Here is a 20,186-nt window from a genome sequence, read left to right on the forward strand (position 1 = left end):
GGACATCTGTCAGCAAGCTCAGGTATCATTTTAGAGAGGGAGCGAGAGAGATAGTTGGGTACAGCCCAAGGACCCCTGCCACTTTTGTTTCGACTTGCCGAGGTCTAGCATGGTGCTCCACAGGGCCATTCAGGCAGCTCGTGAGGGGGATGTGGAGGCTCTGAGGGCCCTGCATGTGTCCGGATGCCTCAGTCCAGCCATCACAGACACCCAGGGAGCTTCACCTGTCCACCACGCCGCCCGCTGCGGGCAACTGGGCTGCCTGGAGTTTCTGGTAAACGAAGCTTGTTTCCCCTGCCACACCTGCACGAGAAATGGAGCTACGGCCGCCCATGATGCTGCTGCCACCGGGCATGTGCGGGAGCTGCAGTGGCTGCTGAGATGGGAGAAGTGTGGGATTGAGGTGAGTGCCATGATCTATTGAGAGAAAAATTACATTTGACAGGGGGATTGATGGCGTTCTTGAGGATGGGCTGCTGTGTCAGTTTCCTTTACTGTCAATTACACAGGTCATTGATGATGGATGCACAATGGAAGCAAAGAAGCACCTCTTATTAATATCACTGATCGTATAATGGCGTACGAGTGTATTGAAAGGTCATTGTGATGTACTTACTATGCCCATAATTCAGAACTCTTCAAACTGGGTATTGGATGCTGACGCCTGTCTTTGTTTTGGCCTACAGGACCGTGATGGCGAGGGAGCGACGGGCCTGCACCTGGCTGCCAGGTTTGGCCATGCGGAGGCAGTACAGTGGCTGTTGTTTGAGGGAGGCAGTACGGAGGCACAGACGCATTGTGGAGCTCGACCTGTCCATTACGCAGCAGCCAGCGGAGATCTCACCTCCCTCAAACTGCTCATGTCCAGCTCCCCACGGTGAGGCTCACTGTCTGTTATACGCCATCCCTGACTGGCTAAAAAGCTTCCGCTTTAATTCACCTTTCAGTATACTTTGAACCTCAATCTTGTCAGAAGCTTCTCGTAATTTAAAATCGTTAAACTATTGGCAGACTGCTCTTTTGAAAATGTAGTTGGGTACAAACTGCCAACAAAAGGTGTTTCAACTACATTGAAGCAATTCTGTCATCGTTTACTGACCCTCATGTCCTTCAGACTTTTCTTCTGCAGAACACAAAAGAAGATATTTTGAAAATAATTTTTAGTTTTGTCCTCATGGGAGTCAATGGTAACCAAAACTGTTTGGTTACCAGCTTTCTTCAAAATATCTTCTTTTGTGTTCTGCAGATCACACAGGTTTGGAACGGCATGAGGGTGAGTAAAATTTTGACAAATATCATCAAAATTGAACAAAAAAACATAAAAACAAATGAAAATAATATCATTTAAATAATTGATATAAATGAGTAGAAAACGATAAAGAACAGCAGCATATAAATAAAAAAGAACAAACGGTGAATTTTTATTTAATTGGTTTCTTTACACAAACTAAAACTGATTCACCAGAATGAATCAGACTTTCACATGCTGTATCAGAGAAAGGACCATTTAGTATGAATTGATTCATTAAAATCAATCAAGCTTTTGAACGCTGTATATGAGAGAGAACTGTTTAGGATGAATCGATTTATTTGAATGAATCAGAAATTTTAATGCCACACATATGAGAAAGATATAAAAGCCTACAAGAAAAAAATGGCATTCTTTGGTAAATCATAATTATGACAAAATGTCAAAATTGTGACATACTAACCCCCGGTTTCACAGACAAGGCTTAAGACTAAAATGCATGTTTGAGATGTTTTAACATATCTTAAAATATTGTTTTGTCTCAAGATTCACACCAGTAATGTGTTAAAATACATGTTTATAAAAGCTACTTAAATGTCCTAATTGAACTAAGGCCTAATCCTGGCTTAATCTAAACCCTGTCTGTGGAACCAGGCCTAAGTCAATTATGAGTCAAAATTATGACATAAAAACAATTATGACATAATGATATAACCAGTCATAAAAATGTCAAATGTTAATCTCATAATTGACTTAGTATTTCAATATGTTGACTTTTTATCTCATAATTGACTTAATATCTCATCATTTAGACTTTTTATTTCATATTTATTACTTAGTTTCTTGTAATTTCTACCTTTTATGTCATACTTATAGCTGTCATAATTATGATTGACCAAAGCATGATTGTTTTTCTTATGTAGTCACTCGGTCACTATTTAAATATATTTTAGTTCATCACTACTTTTATATGCTCCACATAACTTGTGTATGTTTGCGTATGGACAAAACTATGAGTCATCATGCTTAAACAAATACACATGAAGGCAGCAATTTAGAGTCAAGTTGCCCTTTCTTGGGAGCTGTTACTCATCAGGGAGGCTGGGAAAAGGTCATCTGACACATGTCAAACCCACCATCTGGGCTCTGTCTATAATACATGTGGAGCCTCTTACCTGCCACATGACGCCACCTGTGTGTTTACTGTACATCTGCACAACCACCAACTTCTACTTAATGATGCAATAGAGGTATACCTCTTAACAGCTACGTTTACATGCAACCAAATAATCTGTATGTGAGCTCTGAATGAAATTTCGATCGGATTGCAAGGGGCGGTGTAGACCTGAAATAATCAGATCAATTAATCATGTAAACGCTCGAATCTGACTATTTTCTCAGCGGCAAAAATATCTTTCACATACTATATGTGCTGTGCTGTGATGCGTATATTTACATACATTTTACGTCTTACGAACGTGAATGGTCAGTGCAAGAGACTAAATATACTAAATATTTGCTAAAATTTGAAAAATAATTATACTCTTTCTGAACACAGCGACTGGGCATTTTGTTTGGAATAGGCCTACATGCAATACACATGTAAGCGAATATGTGAATTGGATTTGAATAAACAGAATTTTCTGAATTGGACTGGATTCATTTCAAAGGATGTAAAGCATACCTGACACCCTGTAGTCAATTTTATCCCTTAAAACTCATCTTTGATCACCAAAGGGTTTTTTTCCCTTGAAAAAAATTATTCATGCCTTAAAGGATTAGTTCACCCCAAAATGAAAATTTCCTAATAATTTACTCACCCCAATGCCATCCAAGATATCTTTCTTTCCTCAGTGGGAGAGAAATTATGTTTTTTGAGGAAAACATTTCTGGATTTTTCCTCTAACAATGGACTTCATTGGTTACCATCGTTTTTAAGTCCAAATCGGTGCGGTTTCAAAAGTCTTTGAAGTGTTTAAACGGGCTGTACGCGATCACAGCTGAAGAAGAGGTTGTTATCTAGCAAAACGATAGGTCATTTTCAAAAAATATATATAATTTATAGACTTTTTACCTTCAATAGTTCGGATTGAGCTGATCAACAAACGGACAGGGAACTACGTCATCACGTTGAAAGGTCACGCCGGCGCCGGCAATACTATTTGAACTACTATTCATATTCATCATAATGTTATTCATATAATATTCATATTCATATTCACTGAATAATATTACTATATATATAATAGCAAACAATATTATTTGAACTATCCTCCTATGTACGGTCGCATTGTAAACAGTGGGGCGGTACTTCTGCCGGCGCCCGCGCGACCTTTCAACGTGATGACGTAGTTCCCTGTCCATTTGTTGATCAGCTCAATCCGAACTATTTAAGGTAAAAAGTCTATAAATGATAATAAAAAAAATTGAAAATGACCTATCGTTTTGCTAGATAACAACCTCTTCTTCAGCTGTGATCGCGTACAGCCCGTTTAAACACTTCAAAGACTTTTGAAACTGCATTGATTTGGACTTAAAAACGATGGTAACCAATGAAGTCCATTGTTAGAAGAAAAATCCAGAAATGTTTTCCTCAAAAAACATAATTTCTCTCCCACTGAGGAAAGAAAGACATGGATATCTTGGATGGCATTGGGGTGGGTAAATTAGTAGGAAATAAAAATTTTGGGGTGAACTAATCCTTTAAAGCCCATGTTGCAGGTTTTTTTTATTTTTTTTTATTAATATAACCTTGTATGAAAATACCATATGAAAAGTAAATGCAGGATTAAAAATTGTTTTGCAAGACATAAGGGCACAAATTTAATAGAAAACGTGACCATTTCCTTGACCGTGTTGAAAAAGCGCTTTTTTTCACCACCGCGTCATATGACGTCACACGAGGTAGTCGTTTGGCTCTGCGTTCGCGCTCAGTGCAGAGATAGGTTGGTAGTCAGTTGGAGCGGTCATGATTCAGTGTGTTTTCTGTGCTTATTGTATTTCAATGAATCATCGTCGTGGTAAATGATTGTGAATTATGGCCTGTCAGGACATCGAGTCCACAGGTTTCCGAATAAGAAAAAGGACGGTGCAATCTTCCGTGCCAGTGTGCGTTTTGTGCCGGGTAAGAGACGGGACTTCACTTCTGCTTTGAAAAACGCGGTAGTGTGGACCGAATGGTTATAATCCCGGCGACATGTGCACACTGTCCCAGCTCCTTCATCGGGTCGCCCGGTGACGGTCCGCCATCAGCATGTGGTTCGGCCGCCAGCGGGAAACATGACGCTCACGGATCCGTCAGAGATCACTTATTGTACATCTGTTTTACAAAATGCGCCTTGTCTTAATTTAATTCATTAACATATCCTACATAAACTTGTTATGTAATGCATTTATGTGTTTGTTATTAGTCTGCAGCCGACACTATTATTATTATTATTATAAATATAATATATTATGTTCTATAATTCATTTTCAATCTGTACAAACCGACTTTAATGTTTGTGTTGGCTGTTTCTACATATAAAGTTTTTATACAGTAAGACAGTTGTGATTGTGATCATTTATTTTATTCATCGTCACCAAATGGGTCAATTCAAACTAGGGCTGTCACGATGTTAGATTTTTCACACCACGGTTATTGTGGCCAAAAGAATTCACGATATCGATATATCGCGATATCTATAGAATCTATGGGGGGGTACTCAATCTATGGCAAATTTTTGTGAAGGAAGACAAGCATGTGAAGTTTATCTGGTTTCAAACTGAAGCCAAACACTGTCTGAAGGTTTCCTGAAGAACTGAAAAGCTCTTAAACCTGTTGTTGCACTGGCGTCAATAAAGTCATGCAGATAGCAGATTTGAATAAAAAAATCAAGTGCAAATACAAATACAAAAATAAGATGAGTAAAGAAAACGGGGTTCTTAATTTTAATAATCACCCTTTATTAAATATATGAACACAGAAACCCCCTGTTAACAGTTAATGTCACGTTTCCCATTCCATGATGACTAGTAAAATAATAGCCGCGTCGCGTCTATGACAACTCGAGGTATTGCACACCGGACACGCACTTTCTCAGTTTATGGCCAGCAATATCATTATGTTTAAGGACATTATGGAATTGAGATAATGTACTATGTTATGATTATACTGTACAATTAAATACAATAGTTGCTGAGTCTGTGATCTGAACACTTTTTTCTGCGCTCTGCGTCGCGGCAGGATTTTGAACAAGGTCCTGAGCCGTTGCTGGGCGCCGCGGACAGACGCCGAATAGAACCGCGCTGTGCTTCTCGTCCGGTGTGTGTACACTCATACAGAATGTGTTCGAATTTTAAAGACGTGGCGCTGCGCTTCTCGTCCAGTGTGCGACCACCTCTAGGTGCTGTTTTCTTTGAAGCCGAAGAACTCTGTTGTTAATACTGGCGAGCTCAGCTTACTTTTTTCGGGTGTGGACAGAGTGTTTCACTCTAGCTGCGCGGGCGCGGACGAGCGCTGCGTCTAGAAAACGCCAATATCGCCAATACCGGTATATTGTATTGCTCTAAATTAACACGATGTCGATATTTCATGCTTTGAATATCACGATTATCGTCAATACCGGTATATTGCGACACCCCTTCAAAGCCTTTATAAAGTCCCCCTTCCTCTGGAAACTGTCTCCTAATGGCTGACACACACAACACATGCAGGTAAGGGTCTAAGTACTAGCTTTGCTATTGCCTGATACATGATGATAATAATCTGTACAGTATTGTGATCTGAGCATAGTGTTATACATATCGTCGGCTAACGTGAATACATCTAGCTGCTATAAGCTAAAGGGCCTTACACACCGGGACGAATATCGGCGCGCGTTATTCGCCAGCGTTTTTCAACGCGTTTTTTGTGTTCACACCCAAGCGATTTTCGCTGACGATGAGCCGAGTGAACATGCAAATTCATTCCCTGACATTAGATGGCGCGATTGTCAAACGTTCGTGGGAAAAAGTTACAAGCCTATGTACATGAAAGACAAAATGAAACTCACCATCAAGGCCCATTTGCTCTGCAACACCACTCCAAAACAGTTCTCTTTTATCAAGATTTTTGTAGTCGCGTTTGTCATATAGTTCTTTATGTTCCGACACCAACGAGGCCAGCAGCTCTACATTCATCTTGCCTTGCATCTTCCTCGTCTTATTTCTTCCCAGCAGTGTAGACGCTATCTTCTTCGCCTGTATGTGTGCTCGGCAAGACCGTTTTGTGTTTGAGCGCCCCCAAGTTGTGTTTTACTGTAACTTCAGAAGCTCCAGACATGTGAGCAAAAGCGCCAATCTCATTGGTCGGATAGTTTTTGACGCGGCGCGTCAAACCAAAAAAACGAACCCGAGGCGTTTTTTAAAAAATGACGCTTTTACGCGTGGCGTTTTTCGCGTCGGTGTGCACACTCACATTGGCGCCCTTTGTTTAGTCACGAGGCGTTAAACGTCGGCGAATATCGCGCGCGAAATTCGTCCCGGTGTGAACAGGCCTTAAAGGGCCTTACACACCGGGACGAATATCGGCGCGCGTTATTCGCCAGCGTTTTTCAACGCGTTTTTTGTGTTCACACCCAAGCGATTTTCGCTGACGATGAGCCGAGTGAACATGCAAATTCATTCCCTGACATTAGATGGCGCGATTGTCAAACGTTCGTGGGAAAAAGTTACAAGCCTATGTACATGAAAGACAATTAAGTAAAATGAAACTCACCATCAAGGCCCATTTGCTCTGCAATACCACTCCATAACAGTTCTCTTTTATCAAGATTTTTGTAGTCGCGTTTGTCAAATAGTTCTTTATGTTCAGACACCAACGAGGCCAGCAGCTCTACATTCATCTTGCCTTGCATCTTCCTCGTCTTATTTCTTCCCAGCAGTGTAGACGCTATCTTCTTCGCCTGTATGTGTGCTCGGCAAGACCGTTTTGTGTTTGAGCGCCCCCAAGTTGTGTTTTACTGTAACTTCAGAAGCTCCAGACACGTGAGCAAAAGCGCCAATCTCATTGGTCGGATAGTTTTTGACGCGGCGCGTCAAACCAAAAAAACGAACCCGAGGCGTTTTTTTAAAAATGACGCTTTTACGCGTGGCGTTTTTCGCATCGGTGTGCACACTCACATTGGCGCCCTTTGTTTAGTCACGAGGCGTTAAACGTCGGCGAATATCGCGCGCGAAATTCGTCCCGGTGTGAACAGGCCTTAACACTGTTCTCTCGCCCTGTTCTCCTCACACCACAAATCACCGTTGTTCTGTCTCAAGGCCTGTTCACACCGGGACGAATTTCGCGCGCGATATTCGCCGACGTTTAACGCCTCATGACTAAACAAAGGGCGCCAATGTGAGTGTGCACACCGACGCGAAAAACGCCACGCGTAAAAGCGTCATTTTTAAAAAAACGCCTCGGGTTCGTTTTTTTGGTTTGACGCGCCGCGTCAAAAACTATCCGACCAATGAGATTGGCGCTTTTGCTCACGTGTCTGGAGCTTCTGAAGTTACAGTAAAACACAACTTGGGGGCGCTCAAACACAAAACGGTCTTGCCGAGCACACATACAGGCGAAGAAGATAGCGTCTACACTGCTGGGAAGAAATAAGACGAGGAAGATGCAAGGCAAGATGAATGTAGAGCTGCTGGCCTCGTTGGTGTCGGAACATAAAGAACTATATGACAAACGCGACTACAAAAATCTTGATAAAAGAGAACTGTTATGGAGTGGTATTGCAGAGCAAATGGGCCTTGATGGTGAGTTTCATTTTACTTAATTGTCTTTCATGTACATTTGTAACTTTTTCCCACGAACGTTTGACAATCGCGCCATCTAATGTCAGGGAATGAATTTGCATGTTCACTCGGCTCATCGTCAGCGAAAATCGCTTGGGTGTGAACACAAAAAACGCGTTGAAAAACGCTGGCGAATAACGCGCGCCGATATTCGTCCCGGTGTGTAAGGCCCTTAACCCTGGCCTGTCCTGCTCACTTGGCTTCATATCAGGCTCATAATTATATGATATCATCATATATATCAATTATAAATAAATTATATCATATGAGTAAACATTTAGGCTACAATTCCCTTTCCGAGCTGTCATTGCGATCCATTGCTTTCCTATTCGCTGGTTGATTTACTTTGACCGCTCTACCTCATGTTACGTCACTTCAGGTTCGGCGGTTTAAGCGATTTTCAAATGCGGAAGTAAAAATTTCTCACAAAAACGACTCCAGAAGCCTAAATAGCGTTTTATAAGTATATGTTTATATTTAATTCTAGTTCCTACATTATTTTTCTATACATTGGCTTACTGGGTACTCTAACCTGCAACATGGGCTTTAAATTAGCTTGAATGTAACTCTACACCCATGCCTAATTTAGTATAGGCCTACACTGTTCTATAAATTTTATAGCCCCGCCTCCTCTCACTCACTCCAGCTCAGAGATCCACTCGTTGACGATCACACCTTGACCTTATTGGTTACAAGGTAGTTTGTGACGTCAGAAACACCAGCGATTTCAAACCGCGGTTTTGAGACTCTCTTTGTTCACTGCAGTTTTATAGAAAATATTCAGCAATGGTGTTGACTTATTCATTTCGCTCATAGTTTGTCTTAAAGCGTATTAAAAACACCACATAGAAATATAAACAACATTAAAAGCTGGATTTTCATCATAGGGGGATTTTCACTGGTATGAGCTGTAGGTCGACTTGAACTCTCCCAGCCATTGACGGGATTTTCCGTGTTTTCACTGTTATACGGTAGGGGGCGCTATTACGCATCATCTGATTCTCCGAATCCAAACACGTCCGAGGAAGATGCAGAAACAAGCGATATCATATGTAGGCTAATCATATGTATATGTAAAATAACGTGACATTAAACATTAATAATAAATAAATAACATTAACATTAAACATCGTATAAATCAAAACTGCCTAATGTTAGGCTACTGAATGAAATGTCGACCCAGGATGAGCAGGACTGAAAGAGGGGGTGTTGGTGATGGACTCGATCTCCTCCATCTATGTTTTGATTATCATTCTGAATTCGATCCAGTCGTAGTCTTTGACAAAAACGTGATTTTTTTCCCCAGCTTTTTGCTCAGAATGTTGCTTTTCTATGAAACGTACCCACGTGTTGATAAAAAAAGGAATGCAGTGAAGCTAGAATAAAACGGTTTTGTTTCAAAGCAGCTCGGCTCTGTTTTTTCGTCTGATTTATTGCATGTTCAAATATTCATACAACAAAATATTCTGGGGCCCATTAAATTTTTGTGAAAATGATCAAAAATGCTGGTGATGGCTGGCAATTTTTTATTTTATTTGTAAATGCTGGCAGGGAAAGAGTTAAGCAAAGATTTATATTATGCTGTAGTCTAGGTGCAAAGTCTAAAATGTATTTGTGCAGGTGTGTGGACTGCCAGACAGGTACTGGGGCCACTCCACTGTATCTAGCCTGTCAGGAGGGGCATCTGCATGTGGTTGAATACCTGGTGAAGGACTGTGGTGCAAATGTTCATGTGCAGGCCAAAGATGGCATGAGTGTGTTGCATGCAGCTGCCCACATGGGACACTACGCCTTGGTGGTCTGGCTGGTGAGTTACAGCTGCTTCAGTCACTTTTGCATGATTTCCCTCAAGTTTTATTGAATATATTTGAGAGTTGTGTAAGAGTTATCACTGACTCTGTCTCTGATGTGGGTCTTTAGGCCTCCTTCACGGATCTGAATCTGTCCTGTCAGGACAAGGATGGAGCCACAGCACTGCACTTCGCCGCTAGCGAGGGTCACCATCGCATCGTGGAGCGTCTCTTACTCATGGGAGCAAAAGTCCTGAAAGACCTCTGGGGTGGGACCCCCCTGCATGATGCAGCGGAGAATGGAGAACTGGAGGTGTCTGTCAACGTTCCTTCAGTTCCAATCACAGATCCTTATCATGACAACTCTGAGGATTACACAGTTTAAGTAGTGTTTGAAGGTTTTGAATGACAGCTGTAATCTCTCCTTCCCTCAGTGCTGCCGAGTGCTGCTGAACAATCACATCAGTCCACTGGAGAGAGATTCGGATGGGTTTTCTGCAGTGGACCTGGCAGAATATAATGGCTATCACGATTGTGCCAACTTCCTCCGTGATGCAGATGCTCATGTAAGATAATTAGTACTTTCCTCAGCACAACTTCTTTAACTGCAAGAACAGTTTTACATAGTTAATTCTGTCCATTTTCATACAGTTTCTTCCATATACACAAATGTTCAAATATTTGGGGGTCAGTAAGATTTTTCCAAAAAGAAATCCCACTTTAATTCAGCAAGGACATATTAAATTGATCAAAAGTGACAGTAAAGACCTTTATAATGTTCCAGCAGATTTCAATTTAAAATAAATGCTGTTCAGAACTCAAACAATCCTGAAAAAATGTATCACAACTTCCACAAAATTATTAGGCAGCACAAGTGTTTTCAACACTGATAATAATAAGAAATGTTTCTTGAGCATCAAATCATCATGATTTCTGAAGGATCATGTGACACTGAAGACTGGAGTAACGATGCTAAAAATTCAGCTTTGCCTTCACAGGAATACATTTAATTTTTAAATATATTAAAATAGACAACAGTCCTTTCAAACTGTAATAATATTTCACAATATTACTGTTGATCAAATCAATGCAGAATAAAACCCGAACTGTAATTAAGGTAAATTATGGATACTGTGTCATATTCCACACTTGGATAAAAAAGTTTTCCTCATTTAATTATAATACTTAAGTATACCAATTAATTACATTTACTTAAGTGCTTTACACCCATTAATATTGCAAACATTGACAGCTGATGGTCTGGGTCTTGGTAATGCTCCACCTTGTAATAGCAAACTGTTACTGCCACCTACAGGCAAACACTCCACTTCTCTTGCATGAATATATTTGAGCTAATGAAATAGTAGCTCATATTGGCTGAGTCATGCTACAAAATAGAGGACAAGGAACACATTAAAGTGCATTTATTAAACCCCACACTGCGACCAACTGATTCATTCCTGCTGAAGAAGTTCTCCATTATTTATCAGATATGGGCCTAGATATTCTTCACAGGATCATTCAGAAGGCTAAACAGATACCTTTAATCCTTTAATAACAGAGGCATCAATAATTTGATTATAATTTGATCCACGTCTGCTAAGAGTAAAAGTGTTGACAAGTGTGTATTTATTCTCTTGAAGAATGTTGTCATTGTAAAAATGGTTCTTGTGTCATCTAATCTAATGATTGAATTGCCTAGTCCCTTTATGTGCATTTGTAGACTGATTATTTAGAGTGTAGCTGAACATTTTATGTCATCCATAACTTGAGGTTATTTTCCATAACAAAAGGTCAGAATCCAGTCGAGAGAACTCAACGATGAACAAGACTTCTGATAGTATCATAAACATCAATGCTCTCTACATAACTCACTTAATACTTCTATTTCAGCTCCGCCTCCTTTGTCACTCCTTTGCAAAAGGGCATCAGATATGTCATTTGTTCATAAATGAAGTGGAAACTATGCAAGCGTCACCCTTTCTTTTGATAGCATAACTACGATGGCATATTAAAACGTTATGGCCTGACACAAGCTGATTAGCGAGACACTCAGTACTGTCTGGTTGGCGCATGAAGGACCTATCAGCTATCACTCACGCCCCTCTCAGCATGAGCTCCAGAGCCCCAGGGGTGAGGACGATATAAGATCCTCAGTCTCAGGTGTCAGGCAGAGGCTCATAAACGCAGTCAGTGGTTTTGTCAGAGGGCATTTTACTCCTGTGTGATTGGAGTCACTCATGCTCAGTCAATCCATCACAAAGCTGATGAGAGAGAGACGTGCCGTTCTCACCAGTTTGTGTGCCGATGTTTTGTTTGTTTATGCTGGCATGGCTTCAGTGTGTACGGGTGTCCCCAAAGGAAAGTGTGAGAAGCACAGTGGGGTTCTTGACAATAATTATTGTTTACAGGAGGAATAATCATTAGTTCAGTTTAATTATTACAACAGAAAGCTAATGGAGTAAAGGGCAGACATAATGCAAAATAGATGGGTTAATTCTAATATAATTCAAAACATTCACTCACAATATTGGCACATGGCACTAAAAATCTTTTCTTTATAAAAAGCACTTTGTAAAATAATTTATAAATGACACTTTTCTCTACAGCATATAATCTCCAATAAAACCTTGTTTAATTTGGCATGAAATTAAAAATATATTTAAAAAAAATTATATAATATAAAATAATATAATAAATAATAAAATAGAGCCTGTATAAAGTACCTGCACATTAATAGAATTGATATGATGCTTAAGAATTGCTTAATCCATTCATATCTCTCTCTCTCTATATGTATATATATATACACAGTTGTAATCAAAATGATTCAACCCCCATTGCAAATCAGGTTTATTGGCAAAATGTACAGACTTTCAGCTGTTTGCAATGAACAAATCAAACAAAAGTAATTGAAATAGCTCAACACAACAAATGTTTCAAGTGGTTTCCGCAAATTCAACTGAAAATGCAACTTTTAATGACTCAAAATTTTAATGTCTCAAAATTATTCAACCCTCTGAATAGAATCCCTCACAACAGCACAAATCTTCAAAACAGGTGTTGTATCAAGCACACCTGATGCAACTAATCAAGAGTTTCATTAGCTGCACAAGGTGTCCTTGAGCTAGAACACATGAAATATCTGAACTGGCTACACTGTTAGAAAAATCTGTAGAAATTACAGTATTACTGGCAGCTACTTGCCAGTAACTTACTGTAGATTTAAATTTATGTTATTTACTGGCAACAATTTGTTCAAAATTAAATGAACATTAAACATTAACAAGTCTTTATCTTTACAGAATAAAACTAAAATAACAGCCTCATGCAAAGCATTCTGGGAACCAAAATCTGAAGGAAAAAAAAAACAGAAAAAGGTTGATGAAGATTTCTGGTTCCCAGAATGCTTTGCGTTAGATTGTTATTTTATAGTTTTATTCTGTAAAGACAAAGACTTGTTAATGTTTAATGTTCATTTAACTTTGAACAAACTGTTGCCAGTAAATAACATAAATTTAAATCTGCAGTAAGTTACTGGCAAACAGCTGCATAACTACAACAAATTTTTTACAGTGTAGGTTTGTTGAGTGTCACGTTTGACTGCATGTTAGAAATATGGCTAAGTCAAAAGAATAATCCAAAAAGTTAAGAGAATATATCATCACCCTTCACAAACAAGGAACAGGATACAAAAAAAAAGATAGCGAAGGCACTAAATGTTCCTATAGAGACATCGTTGGAAGCATAGATCGCAAGTTCAAAGTTAAAGGAACAATGGTTACACTACCTGGACGGGGCAGAAAAAGGAAGCTATCAATGGCTGCAACCAGATTTCTGAGAAGGCCTCCTCGAGTGACTGCAAAAGACCTGCAGCAAGATTTGGTGGCAACAGGCACTAAGGTTTCAGCTGCACAGTAAGATGTCTACTAAACACATGCCAGAACTCCAAGATGTACAACACTACTACTGACCCAAAAGCACAAGAAAAGTTGGCTCCAGTTTGCTCAAAATCACATAAATAAGCCACAGAGGTTTTGGGATTCTGTTCTGTGGAGCGATGAAATTTTTCAGCCCTATGGATCAGCGGTATGTCTGGAGGAAGAAGAAGGAAGCATATGCTGATAAGATCACTCTGTCTACAGTCTAGCATGGTGGAGGCTCGGTGATGCTCTGGGGATGTTTTGCATTCTCTAGCACTGGAAAACTGCAGCATGTGGAAAGCTAGATGGATTCATTGTAGTGTCAGGAAATCCTAGGTGAAAACGTCAGTGAGGAAGCTGAAGCTTGGGCGTCATTGGAACTTCCAACAGGACAACTATCCCAAGCATACCTCAAATTCCACCAAGGCTTGGTTGCAGAAGAAGTCCTGGATGATTCTACAGTGGCATCACAGTCACCTGACTTGAACCCCATAGAAAATCTCTGGTGTGATTTGAAGGTGGCGGTTGCGGCATGCAAACCCACGAATATTACTGAACTGGAGGCCATTGTCATGAAGAATGGACTAAGATTCCTCAAAAACACTGCCAGAAGGTGGTGTCTGGTTAGTGGTTATACATCTCGTTTGCAGCAGGTCATAACAGCAAAAGGGTGTTCTACTAAGTACTAAAGATGCTTGCCATGAAGGGGTTGAATCATTTTGAGACGGCAAAAGTCATTAAAAGTTGCATTTTTAGTTAAATTTGGGGAAACCACTTGAAACATTTGTTGTGTTGAGCTATTTCAATTACTTTTGTTTGATTTGTACACTGCAAACATTGTACATTTTGCCAATAAACCTGATTTGCAATGGGGGTTGAATAATTTATTATTATTTATTAATTATATATACAGTATGGAATAAGTTGTCTGACAATTGAGGGAATTACATTTAAAACTGTACTAATTTGAAATTAAAATTTACATATGTTTACATAAATGTTTCCATATTTAATAAAAAAATCTGTAAGTATAGCAATATAATATAATAATACAATAGAGCCTGCATGAATTGCCTGCAAATGAATAGAGTTGGTGTGATTTGATGCTTAGATAGAATTGCCTGATCTGTTCCTCCTGCATATGTAATCGTCTGTGTAACTGATGTGTGTTGACCTCTTTGCTCGCGGTCGGTTGAGGTGCCTGTGACAGAGAGGTATTAAGTGAAGCTCGTTTAAATTTGCGTAACAGCAAATTAGTTACGGATAGATACTAATGTGACACCACAATAGAGATTAGAACTGTCTGTTCATGTTTGTGTATCGATTCACCATCAAGACCTGTTCTTTGGTCTTTGCCCTTTTGTGGAACTGAAGTAATACTCTTACCACATTACAAGACATTCAGAACAGCAAATAGTGTTTAGTGACTGTAAAGAAAAAAAAAAGAATAGTGAGAAACACACACTTGTGCTTTGGTGAAGCATGGCAAGGAATGTGTGCTGAGGAACGTGTGGCAGCCTTTAGACTTTTAAACTTGTAAAGAACAACGGTTCACCTAATCCCACCCTTTAATTATTTATACTTTACTATGAAGACCTCCCGTCTGAGCTCACTGTTTATAGTGTGCTGATCCTTAAGCATTTGGCCACTGGATGGCTGGAGCACTGATGCTCTCATTACACTCCACTGTTATACTTTGTGACGACTTGACCGGTGAAGGTGTGGACTGTAAGTTATTTCAGATTTCATAAACATTCTTTTACTCTTTTATATATTTTATTATGTGAAGCCTATTAATTAAATGTGTAGGATTTTACACATTCATAGAAAATAACACTGCTAAGAAAATAATCTTTGAAATATCTTCAAAATAACATGTATTGCTTCTTGGTTTGATCAATCATATAAGAGTTTTTCTTGGGTGTTCTCAGTAATGCTTCTCTAAAACTGTAAAATCAATATCAGATTACAAAACAACTGCCTTTGGGAAAATATTGTGCATATCATGAATGTTATCAAGAAAGACTATATTAAAGCATGACTAATAACATCCTGTCATTATGGTGTACACAAATAATTAGGTAATAGATGAAACCATTTATGCTCAGGAAAGATTTCTTATTATTATTATCATTGTTGAAAACAGTTGTGCTGCTTAATATTTTCGTGAAAACCATGGTCATGGTTTTCAGGATCATTTTGATGAACAGAATGTTCAAAAGAACAAATTTATTTGGAATAAAAATCTTTTGTAACCTTAGAAATTACTTTACTGTCAATTTAGATTAATTTAGTGCATCTTTGCTGAAAAATTAAGTATTCATTTCTTTAAAAAAAAACGTACTGATGCCAAAATGTTTTACGGTAGTGTATGAATACATGTTTACAGTGCATTGAAAAGGTTATGTCTTCATTTTCTGCTGCTGTAATGTAACTATGGCACATTATGAATGTTAAAAAATAATTTTGCAAGCTTTAAAAGCAAGAAGAGAGTTCGCTAATGGCCATAAAAGAAGTCAATCACTGCAATTGCAGGTATGGGTCATTTGAACCATCCGATCAGATGACTGAACTCTATAGGCAGTTTTCCTTTGTTAACTAAGTGGGAGGTCTGCTATGCTAAACAGTTTGAGCTCCTGTTTCGCTCGCTGGGGGGCAGATCAAGATGTACATTGTGCTTCAAGACCTGTATTTTGCACCAGAATACTGTGAAGAAATTGAGTTTTAATTCAGAAAAACACTGTTCTTGCATTGCTTTGCTCCAGCAGTCTGCAGACTTTGTTCTCATAGAGGAGGAAAGGACCTTGTTTAACACAACCAACCCCTACCAGGACATTAAGAATCAGTCCTGTGAACATAGTGGCCGGATGGAAAATAGCAAGGTGATGATTTTTAATTATAAACAAATATGACAAGACACACTTGTTCTTAATTGCTTCGGCTGTTTTGCTGTTCCCAGCAGCCGGTGAATGAAGTGCCTCCCCAGCCCCGGCCCTCTCCAGCATGTCTGGATTCCTCAACCGCAATACCGGCCTCTTCACAGGCTAAGAAAGCTGGAGCTGGAGCTGGAACCATTCAGCATGTGCAAGTGGCCTCTACAGGTGAGAGTGTATGACCCTGCATTTGTTTTTACAGACCTTTACAGACTTCTAATTGACAAAAAGGTCAACATTCATAATAAGAAAACATATTTCTAAAGTTAATTCATTTTCTGTCTTTGGTATATAGTTGTAACTTCATTTAACATGAAGAAACACCTTGAGGAAGAGGAAGCGGTTTTATCTCATAAGTCCATGAAGTCACTGAAACAAGCAGGAATCACAGCGGTCTTCACTGGACAAACAATACATGTATGTGCTAGCCTTAACATTGAAAAAGTCAACATGAAAGCACAATTTACCCTATGTACTTTCTTATCTTTCAGGTCTCATTGTCCTCACATCATCAGTGCATATTATATTTAAGTGCATATAAGTTTCTTCATAATTTGTCATCAAAATGTAATGACTTAAACATTTTTCCTTTTCAGCTGATGTAACCTATATATTTGAAAGCCTGTTTTCGCCAGAAAATTTTTTGATATAAACTTTAACTTGTGAGAAATAAATGTGTTACAAACTTGCAATCCAGTGATAAAAGTCCGAATTGCGGGATGGTAATTCAAAATTTTGAGATATAAATATAAAATAAAGTCAGAAGTGTGAGAAACTGCCACAGAAAAAAAAATAATAATAATCTGTGGCAGAAGTAGGCTATTTTACAGTATAGGCTTGGACTTACTGTATTGGGTAATGCAGCCTCTTAAAAATCAATTATTGTTCTGATGCACATTTTACTGTACAAATCATATGAAATAAATCAGTAATTTAATTTACAAGTTTAGCACTTGATTAGAACTTGACCTCAACTTTCTCAAAAGTGAGTGTGATCAGTGTTTCAAGAGTGGAGTGGTAAATTTACATTCAGGTCTGAATGTACAAATGTAAAATAGTTTGCAAATGCCATTTTATTTTGAATTGAAGTGAATGTATTTATTTGCAACTGAGGCAGTATAGTGATATCATAGTTTGTATGAATCTGTTTCCAGAAAGGAGAGAATGGAATTGTTCCGCTTGCAGAGTTGGAGGCAAATCTTGCTGACATTGATTCTCTGATCCCGACCCATGATGAGAACGGGAGGCCCATTGCTGAATGGAAGAGGCAGGTTATGGTGCGCAAGCTTCAGGCTCGACTGCAAAAAGAAGACAACCCCTGCAGAAAAGTAAACTGCTTAAACCCCTCCAACATAAAACTGTATTGCTAAAATATCCTTCCATAACACACCATGTCATATGACAATATGACAATAACAATTGTTTCGTCTTATACAGGACAACGGTGATAAAAATATTGAGGTGGACGGTTGGAGGTATTCCCAAGTACACAATGTAATTTTGGGCCCCTTTGGAGAACTGCTTACTGAAGATGACCTGGTCTACTTGGAGGGACAGATCGAAACAATTTCCCTTAAAAAACGATGCCAGGCCTATGAACTAGAGCTTGCCCGGCTGGCGGAGGAACTAAGGGCCATCCTTCCTGCTCCTATCGTTAATATCACCGTCAACACCCAGTGCCAGCAGCTCCAAAACATGGAGGAATCTCTACCTCTTCCTGTGTGGTACAATCGGATCTCAAATATAGTAAAGAGCATGTCACTGCTCCTGACAAACCTCTCAGAAACAAACGGCGAGGATGGAATCTGTAACACGGATCTGGCATCGGTCTTCACATACCAGCCAGAGAGGCAAAGTTCAATCAGAGGACGTAGGCAGAAGGTGGAACTGGAGATCCAGCAGTCAGGAGTATCTGTGAGAAATCTGAGGTCCAACTTTGAGGGTCAGATAGGAAACATCTACCCATTTTCTGGCCTTTTAAACAACACATCTGACACAAGGCAGCAAAAACTGTCTACGTCAACAAATCGAAACATGCAGTCCGTGGGGACAATCCAAAGCACTGACATAAATCACGTTAATGACAGTGCCATAAAATGCCAACAGGCACCAGGCAAAGATGCAACCAAAGTGATGGAGACCACTTGCTTGCGGAAGGAGCGTATCGTTGTCCTCTTTTTGAGCCACTGGAAAAGGTCTGCGTATGCAATATCAATGCGAGCCAAGATAAAACAAGAGCTTGGCACTCTTACAGGAGAAGGAATAACAATTCCAGTATCCAAGCCAGGAACCAGATCTCTGTATCATCTCTACAGGCAAAGAACCGCAATAGACAAGATGATTGGCAACTGGAAACGCGTCGCCTCAGGGGTCCCATCACGACAGATCCGGAACCTTCAGAGGAAGCGTGTGACCTACTCGCCCGAGCAGTTCCTTCCTCGCGTGGACGGCGCTCCTGTTGCTTATGACAGCCTGACCCTTGATCTGTTTATGCTCGGCTATTTTCACATTCTCGAGCAGGACCTCCCAGCTGAGGAGCGCAAGATGAGGCACCTGTTATGCTTTGAGGTGTTCGACCACATAGGGAACTTTCCCTGGGAGACAGTCCGAGACTTCCACCGGGCCGTCCTCGGGGACATTGAAGCTGGGAGACGCGAGTGGAAAGATGGTTTCGAGGACATCAAAATGCAATACTTTGGGAAAAGAGAAAATGGGATTTTCAAGGTATCTGTAAAGGATTCTTGTGCCGAGGTTAAAGTTGTGCCACAAGTTATCATCGAGAATACCATACCAATTGATGGAGGACATCTCAGCAGAGATGGAAGCAATGATTTCTCAGTTTTTAGTAATGATGAAATTTGTAAATATATTGATCGTAGTTTCACCTTCTGGAAGGAGAAAGAAGCAGAGTTGTTTGATTTTTGATATTTTTCAATGCTGTGATGGTTTATACTGTATATGAACACAATATAATTGATCATTTTTTGAATAAAAAATTGTTTTGAATAATTGTTTGGACTTATTTTGAGGCATTTCGAATACAGATAAACTAATGTCAAGAAAGACTTCTGTGTGTTATTTAGTACTTTGTAATGCAGTATCAGTTAAATATTATGTACCATTACATAATGATAAGAATCTGGCCAAAAGAGTGTTACAGCCATGTACATTTTACAAATTTTGATGTTTGACCTCTCTTTTATAAATAAACCTTTATTTTGTTTGAAAAGTGCTATTTCATGTGATTAATCACTTCTGAGTCCCTTATAACTTGCTGTTACACTTTCTTTCACAAGAAACAATTTGACCTTCAGTACATTAATATACATGTATGGCAGTGGGTGAAATGTGTGTGTGCTCAGCAGGGATGTTCAGACCGCCCTGAGAGAGTGGTGAAACATGTATAGGATGGAGTGTAACACTCATTATATAACAGCAGTACTACACAGTATAGTCTAACACAAATAACACTGAGCATACACCTAAG

At 39.4% G+C, this 20,186-nt stretch overlaps 1 protein-coding gene across 1 annotated transcript; it reads left to right on the top strand.

Annotated features, from left to right (window-relative positions):
• Positions 1–109: 109 nt before the first annotated feature.
• Positions 110–19,763, top strand: espnlb (espin like b; the record flags this gene model as incomplete). Its single annotated transcript, XM_084411456.1, has 10 exons — positions 110–403; positions 687–877; positions 9,674–9,860; positions 9,974–10,156; positions 10,278–10,409; positions 16,532–16,648; positions 16,729–16,867; positions 16,995–17,116; positions 17,854–18,027; positions 18,137–19,763. The coding sequence occupies 10 exons, from the start codon at positions 110–112 to the stop codon at positions 19,622–19,624; spliced, it is 3,027 nt and encodes a 1,008-aa protein (XP_084267582.1). The 3' UTR covers positions 19,625–19,763.
• Between the last annotated feature and the right edge of the window lie 423 nt (positions 19,764–20,186).

The sequence above is a fragment of the Rutilus rutilus genome (assembly GCF_951802725.1).
Source record: "Rutilus rutilus genome assembly, chromosome: 6".
In the NCBI taxonomy this organism is placed as follows: Eukaryota; Metazoa; Chordata; class Actinopteri; order Cypriniformes; family Leuciscidae; genus Rutilus; species Rutilus rutilus.